Source organism: Sander vitreus, chromosome 14 (assembly GCF_031162955.1).
Source record: "Sander vitreus isolate 19-12246 chromosome 14, sanVit1, whole genome shotgun sequence".
NCBI classification, from domain to species: Eukaryota; Metazoa; Chordata; class Actinopteri; order Perciformes; family Percidae; genus Sander; species Sander vitreus.
This window is the reverse complement of record NC_135868.1, coordinates 3,925,626-3,935,374: the sequence shown is the minus strand read 5'-3', so window position 1 is coordinate 3,935,374 and position 9,749 is coordinate 3,925,626. Positions and strand designations below refer to the sequence as shown.

General features: G+C 40.0%; 1 protein-coding gene across 2 annotated transcripts; it reads right to left on the bottom strand.

Moving 5' to 3' along the window:
- Window positions 1-1,496: 1,496 nt before the first annotated feature.
- Window positions 1,497-5,776, bottom strand: tnfrsf11b (tumor necrosis factor receptor superfamily, member 11b). Of its 2 annotated transcripts, none has more exons than XM_078267713.1 (4): window positions 5,681-5,776; window positions 4,825-5,227; window positions 3,008-3,190; window positions 1,497-2,419 (listed from the first exon to the last, which is right to left on the bottom strand). In XM_078267713.1, the coding sequence occupies exons 1-4, from the start codon at window positions 5,690-5,692 to the stop codon at window positions 2,088-2,090; spliced, it is 930 nt and encodes a 309-aa protein (XP_078123839.1). In that variant the 5' UTR covers window positions 5,693-5,776; the 3' UTR covers window positions 1,497-2,087. The 2 variants fall into 2 exon arrangements, with proteins under 2 accessions (XP_078123839.1, XP_078123838.1); XM_078267712.1 differs by lacking the exon at window positions 5,681-5,776 and adding an exon at window positions 5,408-5,651.
- Between the last annotated feature and the right edge of the window lie 3,973 nt (window positions 5,777-9,749).

Genomic DNA, 9,749 nt, shown 5'->3' with positions numbered 1-9,749 from the left:
AACAAGTGATTCACTTATACACGTCTTAGATGGATGGTTATCTAAAATGTTTTCCACCATTTGAAAGGAATCACTTCTGGAATAGGAACTTCTATTATGCATTTTCAACTTAAAAAAAAAAACAGGGACTTAGTGGCAGTCTTGTATACAGTACTTGAAAGCAATACTTGAGTAAAAGTACAAGTATCTTCCTAGAAAATGACTTTGGTAGAAGTTAAAGTCACAGTGTGTGTTTAGTTGTTCATTATCGAAATCTGTGTTGTCCTTTTTCATGAATATTTACCACCACCATCAATTCCATCAAGTATTCCTTTTGGCTTGAAGTCTTAAAGTATCTGATGTAAGTATTTGTACTTCGTTAAATTCCAACACTGCTTTGGGGCAACAAAAAAGACTAAATCCAGTCTCTTTTTAATCACTGTACAGCACTTTGCATTGCATTTCGTTATGTTTGAAAGCTCTTATATAAACATAGCTTGATTGATTGACATGATCCACTGTTGTCTTACATGGATTGTTATCTAAAATGTTTTCTACCATTCAAAAAGGAATCACTTCTGCATTTTCAAAAAAATAAATAAAACAGACTTATGCCAGATGAATGAATAATGTCCATCTAACCTGACTTGATCTGATTTGTTTCTGTTTATGATAGAAATCATAAGAAATGACAGTACCAGTCAAAAGTTTAGACATGCTTTCCCATTCATGTGAATGAAAAAGCATATCCAAACTTTTGACTGGTACTGTGTGTGTGTGTGTGTATATATATATATATATTTATTTATTAAAAAAAAACCCGATTACCATTGTTTACATTTGCGATAATTTTTATTCAAAGCAGCCACATATACTCCAGATTCACTTGCATATCATTCTATGCTTGCTTTATGTCAACCATGAACAGCAAACACAAGAGCCCCTCCATCCCCGTTCCTCTCATGATGCATCTTACCTCGTTTTCTATAAATAGCTAAATAAATTAAGTTCACATATTGAGCCGCTACACAAAATGACAAACCGGCACCAGGTCGGTGTTTAACTGCAGACATAGGAAGAGGTAGATGTACTCAATGCCAACACTTTGTCTTCTGTATTTGTGCAAGTTCTCGCTCTCAGAAAAAAAGAATAGCTTTTAGATTGTGTGTGTGTTTTAGAGTACAATGCTTGTTGCTGTAAGGACCCAGGTGAAACGTACAGTAGTATCTTTGCAGAAAATGTGTACCTTGTTAAAGCTGCAGTAGGTAGGAGGCACACTAAAAAAGCCAGAATTTCAAGTCTCTCTCTCTGTCATATACATATATATATATATATATATATATATATATATATATATATACATACATATACATATATATATATACATATATATATATATACACATACATACATATATATATATATATACACATATACACACTATATCTCTCTCTCTCTCTCTCTCTCTCTCTCTCTCTCTCTCTCTCTCTCTCTCTCTCTCTCTCTCTCTCTCTCTCTCTCTCTCTCTCTCTCTCTCTCTCTCTCTCTCTCTCTCTCTCTCTCTCTCTCTCTCTCTCTCTCTCTCTCTCTCTCTCTCTCTCTCTCTCTCTCCAAAGTCTCACGTCTCGGCCTTGATTTTCTAAAGTCTGAGGGGTGAGGTAAAAGTCTGGCTTTCTCTAAGAACACTTGAATTACAATATGCTGAAAGGCTGTTTGTGGAATTTTTGCCCAACAACGCCAACAATATACTGCCTACCACAGTTTTTAAAAGGTTCAATCAGATACCAAAAGTATGCACATGTGATCTAATGAATCTTCTTCCTTTTTCTCTTCTGAAAAATGAGGGAATGTTAATCAGCTTGATGCAGACAGAAGTGAATGAACTATTCCTCTAATTGAACGGTATTCTCTTTTTAACGAATAGTAAATAGTAAAATTGCACTGTATTGCAAGTATAATAAAAGCATTGCACTGACAGTGCATCTCGAATAGGGCAGCAATTCTTGAACTACATGGAAAAATAAAACTCGTTGCTTTTCAAATGAACACTGGACCTGTTTTGTTGCTACAGTATAACTAAATATGTTCCACTTAAGCCTTACCCGGCCTTAGAATGACACATCCACCTCATTACCCAAAGCACACAGCTGCTTTAGATTTGAGTCAATTATCTGCAGCTTGCTCTGTAGCCGCTCGCCGGCGCTGTTCGCTCCGATTTTGGCCAGTATCTCCGGAAGCTGCCTGATCTGATTGGCCGAGGCGGAAGCGACCCAGGTGTTGATCCGCGCGTGGAGATCTGAGAGGTTAAGTCCTGAAGCCACTCCTTGCCTTTTGCCATCCTTGGACGGGACATTGTGCACGACCTGACGCAGCCGCCTGAGGCTCATTTTATGGTGGACGAAGAAAGCCGGGACGATTTCTTTGAGGTAGTCCCCGCCGTCTGCAAGAAATAAAGAAGAGAATCAGAAACTGGTGAGGAACAGGGGTGGGACAAAATATCGATACACAAATTGCTGTCCGTCATCTAGTCTATATTGACGACGTTTCATTTTCGGGGTTTGCTCCGGTGCCGGCAGAAATTCCGCCGGATGTCCCTCATTTCAGCCGGATGTCCGTCACCTTCCTCTTTCTTTGTGTTGGCGTTCTAACCTCCGGTGGATTTGTGAGGACTATGGTTAACTGCTCCTCAGATCTCTGCAGGGTAAATCCAGACAGCTAGCTAGACTATCTGTCCAGTCTGAGTTTTCTGTTGCACTACTGCTTTTGCAGAGGCACCGTGGCTCCGTCCGGCGCTTAGCGCCACCCAAGACGATTGTGATTGGTTTAAAGAAATGCCAATAAACCAGAGCACGTTTTGTTTTGGTATCGGAATCGATATCGGGAAGAAAACAGAAGAAAAAAAAAAAACAGTATCGGACCATCTCCAGTTTAGATATGAGGACAGAAAATGCTCCTGTGGGTCGTATTAGAGGCTAGGAATAAACGACCCATATCGTTGTATGGTTTGGAGGACTTGTTGTCATCTCACCTCTTGATTTGAGTTCTTCACAGCTCGTGCACACGCTGTCGTGCCAGATGGAGCCCTTCAGCACCAGCTCCAGCCCCGGAGCATTGCAGCTTCGGTGCAGCGTGCAGTTCTGCAGAGCAGAGACAGTGTCGGAGTAGCTGCCGTTGGGACAAGTCTGGCACACTGTGTCCTCATCAGCCGTACCTGGAGGGGACAAACAGGCATTGTTGTTTTTAGAAAGAAAAGACGAGAGCCACATCTGTTGTCCTGATGAAAACATCCGTCCAAGATGAGTCATGCTTTGAGTATCAGTAAAATGAAAAAAAACTCTTTGCATCCAAGAAACGAAATGCACTTTGGAAATAGACATGTGAGAAATGTAAATGTTAATCAAACTGACCAACAGCACAAACTATCATATATATATATATATATGTGTGTGTGTGTGTGTATGTATATATGTATATATATATATATATATATATATATATATATATATATATATATATATATATATATATATATATATATATATATATATATCTCCTATCCTATATCCTACGATATAACTATCCTGCAATGCGTCGCACATTAATAAAATAAAAAAAGTAACGAGCATCTTTCCACAGCTTTTTGTCTCTATGTAATAAAAGAATTTGTAAACACTGCAAATGTATAAACTACAAATAATTGTAGGGAACCCAAACTGCCAGCCCCTTGAGTGTTTCCTTTGCATGTCCTTTTTATACTTAATGTCTCTTAAATATATCATTGTTGTGGGTGTTTTTTTTTAGTTTTTTTTTTATATATAAACATGCTAAATCAAATCAAATGTAAATGTAATACTAGTTACAGCTGTTTGCCTCTGTGGGGCAGTAAACGTCTGAAAAGCATCCTGCTGTAATGTGTGTAGTAGTGTATGATGCTGTTGAGCTCATTCTTCTCCTAAAACCTTTTAAAATGAACATAAATCAACAGCACGGCTCATCTCATTGGTCATAACCATAACAACAGTAACCTAGCACTGCTGTCGCTGTGGTCGCGGCTTTAGTTCCGTTTAGCGTGGAGCCCACGAGCTGGTACGAATTAAAATCCATGAATCCGTTATAATCAAATTGAAAGGAAACGTGCAGGTTTTGGTGCTTATTTTTTGTGTTTGTGTGAGGGACAAGATTTGGGACAACTTAACATAATAGGCCTGAAGTCTTATTAAATAAACAGATCTAAAAGAAAGTTTTCAACTAAATTAAAGAAGTTATTGAGCCGAAGGGGTTTTTGAAATAATGTTGCAAGCAGCAATCAGAGTTGCCCCAGTGGGCAGCGGATACACTGGACTCGAGTCCTGCAATGCATTGTGTGTGATGGAGTCAAGTCAATCAGTTAACACACAGTAAGGAGATGTAAGAATGTGTTTCTCTGACAGGTCTTAATGGCATCATATGGTCAATACTTTGAAGCTTAAATGGATTGTCAGAGCATCATTTATGTAGTTCAGGGTCTGTTTGTCCAGGTTATCAGGAATATTAGACAGACATCTTTTTTTTATCAATGGATATATTTTTACAACAAAACTTAGTTGGAGCAATCCAATTTCAAGCATCAAAATATGAAATATAAATTCAGACAGACACACACACACACACACACATTATTGGTCCCACCCCACTTAAAAAACCTGGAATCGTCCCTGCTTGACACTGTGGTCCTAATTCCCAATTTCCCCTACATTAAAACCTGTAACTGTTCTGAACTAGTTCTGATGGAGACGTCCATACCCTCCCGACCCGATCTGTGGACTCTTTACCGCGGCGGAGGCAGCAGCAGCGGCGGTAGCCTACCTTTGGTCAGCGCCTCCTGTCCGGACTGACACTCACTGTGGCGGACGCACATATCGTAGTTCTTCTTGTAGTAGTATCCCTGTTTACACCGACATTGGCAATTGCTGTACGCGGTGCACGCCATCTTCTCCACCTCGTTGTGACCGCACACGCCGCAGCGCAGACACTTCCCGATGTAGTTCCACAGCTCCGTGAACGAGCCCGGCGGACACGGAGCGCACTGGGTCTTCTGCGTCGCCGTGCAGGACGCGCGCATGAAGGTACCGGGCGGGCAGCGGTCGCACTCCAGCGAGCTGCCGGTGATCGGGTCCGTGTCCCTGAAGGTGAGGAACGGCGCGTTGACGCCGATGGCCAGAGCGGCGCGCGCTGACAGCAGCACCATGGAGAAAAGCAATGCCCAACTCTGGAAGTACGGAGGAGACAGGAAATGAGAGAAGGAAATCCACTGGAAATCCAATGTTATGACGAGGAGTCACAGGGAATGTAAAGAAATAAGGAGATGCAGTGAAAGTTGAACAAAGGAAACATGGAGAAATACAGCAAAACAACAAGGGATTACAACACGGGCAAACTGATGGCACACCTGGAACAGGTTAGTCAATCCAAATTGTACATCTAATTTACTCAGAGAGAAATGTATCTCATATTTGCAGTTGCAATTGCAGTTTCCGGTTAAAAAAGCCCACATTTTTTCCTTTAAAAACACTACGTAGTCTAACCATGAAATAGCCTATACGCATTCAAATCCTCTGAGAAATCTCGTATAAACGACAACTCCTGACGGAGTAAAATGTTGCCTACAGACAGGTCTGCGGTGAGAAGTGTCTGCATGTCTGCACTGCCTCGCTCCACCTACCGTCGTAAACATGATGCGTTTGCCGTTGCAGGCTGCAGCAGGAAGATGTGCTCTCACTATTACACCCGATGCTCTATTTATAAGCTGCTCCCACGCATCCCAATTTCTTGGGAGTTCCCTCAAAGGTATTTATGAGTCATCCCCAATTTATTGTAATCACATTTTTAACCTAATGCATTTGCCCGGAAGCTGTAATAGTTCCTTAACGTGTCAGACGTACAGGATTCCCACATATACCAGATGACAAGTGCTCGTGACGTCTATTTCTCTCAAACCCTGACCCATTTTCAATTTTTTTTTTTTTTTTTTTTTTTTTATGTCAGAAATATGGATTTCTTTCAACCAACTTGCCCAAAAATAACATGGATGGTCAATTTTAAAGCATTTGAGAAAAAAAAAAAAAATAGAAAAAGATTCAAAACTTGACAGTCTGTGATAATCCATCGACATATGTTCCTCGGATGTTAACTAGTCAAAAGAATTCATAATTTTAGAGGGGGTTTTTTTCCTCAAAATGTAGGCATAATTTCATATAAATGAGATTTATTGAGCACGGATTCTAAAAATAATTGTAAAACTAGTGGCAATAAGTTGGTGTTAGTGGTGTATATATTAGTGGTAGTAAAAATGAAGAATATTGGACCAAATCTTCCAGTCCCACTTCATCCATCCCACTAAAGAGGAGATGTTTGTTTATTTATTTTTTATTTGTGAGAACGCCGGCAGTTTAATGCCAGTCGGGCAGAAGACTTCATTGAGTCATTGTGTTTAATAAAGATTAAACATTAAACATTAAAAAACACATTTCCTGATCAGTCGGATGGCGAGACCACTGATCTGTGTTAAAAATGTTGGCAGCGTGTACAATACCTGTTCTATATATAGTTACAGTTTGTTGTCCAGCTGCCTGTATGTACTATTTCTCTTATATTTGGGTATCTGTGTTCTGTGTGAGTCTATTAAGATCCACGGAGCGGAAGTCAAACACACGTGACCATTAAAGTGGAAATGGAACTCACATTTCAAAAAGATAAAAATGTACTAGAGTTGTTATTATTCTATAGTTTAATACCTGAAGTAGTTGTAGCATTACTACACGTGGTGTCCATGAAAAGGGGGAGTACTGTATGAATTACATTACTCTAAATCAACTAATTGTCCTCTGTAGTACATATTGTCTTATTTTAATACTTTTGAATTGTAATGCATTTAGTTAGTTTAGTTCGTTTGTGTCTCATATAATGATGTTGTATGATCTTTCCATGATCTGAAATGGTCTCAAATTTGCTGGGAAAAATGGAATTGTTTACAAAGTAACATTTGGGATCTTAAAATGGTTTGAACAGATTAAATTGGGAGGCTATGTGGGTCAATTTTGGAGATATCAGAATATTGTGAACGACGCTATATTGTACCCTTTCTCCACTTTGGGGCTTTAGACATCAGCGCACTGAATTCTCGTGATTCTCCTTTCTTTTTGGGACACGTGGACGTGCTGAGATAGCAGCCCTGCATGTACCATGAGGGTGTTTACTCAGAGTCTGCTTCAGCTCACTGTTAGAACTCACCCCTGCAATCTAATCTAACAAAATTGGGACTATGAATTTACGTGTCTCAAAACCGTCAGGGAAAGCACTGTCATTAGGAAAGCAGCGCTTTCCCGTCTGTTATGATCTCCATCAGCATCACTGTCTGTGGTCATCACCATTGACCACACGCTCAGATGCGTCTATGTCCGTTTGAAGGAAACTGGCTGGTGACACCTTGTGGACAAAATACATCACTGCTTTTATTCTACGGGTGCACATACAGTAACTGTAGTTATTATGAAATAACAAAAAATGTATTTGTGTGAATAGATTCAGTGTTTTAAAGGTGCCACGAGCCAGATATGTAGCACACCAACATACCAGACTAAGATGGTGAACATGGTCAACATTATTTCTGCATGAAAGCATTATTATCATTGTGTGCATGTTAGCATTTAATACAGCTGCAGATTGCATTCTTAGGTTTTCAGTAAATAGCTCTACTGTAAGAGAATATAACCTTCCACACAAGCTTTACTCAGTGCTCAATAATATATTTTATAGTGTTGTAAAGCGTTTTATATTAGGGAGAATCCCTGATTCACATTTTTACTTTGGGTGCCCATTATGTCTGGGACTTTAGGAAGGAGGAGGAGTTGTTGCCATGATACAACTAGGAAACAAATAAACGACCTCTAATAATCCTGCATTAAGTTTGTGGAAACTGAGGTATGTCGCAACATGTTTTGAAAAAAAGCTTTTCAGGCAAGACTGTCTGTAGCTGTGGTAACAGCATTGTTTCCATTGATAATTTTTTATTTTGTAAGATAACAATGTGTTTATGACACTAGTTTGTTCTCTTATGCCAATCTACTCTCCCCTTGTCCGTGTCTTACTCTTCCAGCTCATTCCTTGGCTGGGTGTCAGCAGTGGTAGTCTGGAGGGAACACTTGGGGCTTTGTAGGCCGGGGTTCGAGTCCCGTTTTGAAAAATCAAGGTTTTGTTCTTTACTTTACGGAATCAATGTAAGAAATGTCCATCATTTTAACCCAAACCACACTATTTTTCTATACTTAACTAAGTTGTTTTGGTGCCTAAACCTAACCAAACTGCAACCGTTTCACAACGTTAACAACATGTTTAAAACCGCGACAGTAACGTTCTCTGGTTCAGATATGAGGACGCACAACACTTCCTGCCACCGCTAGGTGGCCTTTATGATCCAGACTCATTTTTGACCTGATAGCAAGGAAAAGTCAGAGGCGCACTAAAGTTGAGGCTTTTCATCCGTGCAAATGTGCTCCAGATTTCACTATAATTTATCACATATTTGACTCAAAACCACAAATGTCAACCTCGTGGCGGCGCTAGAGGAAAAGTCAAGCGGATCACAAAAGTCAGTAGGCTTCATCCTCTAGAGACCTCAAATGTCTGAACCAAATTACATGGACATGTGTCCAATATTGTTGAGATATTTTACTCAAAGCCAAACATTATAATTAGGTTTTATCAAAAGTTAAATTCAACCTTCTACCCGTGAAAGTGCCCTGAACAGCAGTCAAACCCGTAACTTACTACCCGTGAACTCTTACCAGATTGTTGTACTCCCAGTCGCTCGATGGTGATTTAAGCCCCCAACGTCTCCTTCCAGGCAGCGCTGCAACCGTTGACTTCAAGGCACCTAAACCTAACCTTAACCCTAAGCCTAAGCCTAACCCTAACCATAACCATAGCCTAATTGACTTCAAGGCAGCGCTGCGACCATTGACTTCAAGGCACCTAACCCGAACCCTAACCATAACCATTGCCTAATCCTAGTGCCGTTGGGGGCTTAAAACACCGATAAACCTCCCAGTTACAGTTTTTGACGTCACACACACATAAACGACAATGGCGACCCCTGTTGATGCTGTCCAGACGCCGGTGATTAACGGTGAGAAATAGAAATAAATAGACATAAATAGGCAACGTAAAGTAATTCCACACATTGTAATCAAAACAATACACGATTGTGTACTGCTACAGGTTATGTTTATTAAATGAAGCCCAAAATATGTCGGCGATTAGAAATCGCTAGTATCAGCTAGCGCTAGCTAACGTCAACGTTAGGTAGCCTAACCTGAACCCTGCCAACGGCACAATGTTTAGCTAGCCATCTTTGACGGTGTGCCAAATGTCATTATTTTTATCATCGGACGCACAAATCTGCTGTACATAAACGTAACTAAACCTGACTTTCAGTCAATCACAGTTTGTATCTGGATGATGACATGCTGGAACGCTACCAAGTCGTGAGTGGTGACTTGAAGTCGTAACTTACGGGCTAAACAGTTTGTCTGGAACGCAGCATTTGAGTTAGAATCCTTGATTTTGTTATTTTTTTTGTTTGTCTCTAATCTTAGAGCTATATAACATATAATATTGAATTGACTTTTTAAATATTTGCACTTCCTTTAAGAATAGGTCCGATGTGAATTAAGTCTGCCAGGTTTTGTTTGGTTTTTAAGTGCACACTAAAAAGGGTCGGTGATAGCAAATGT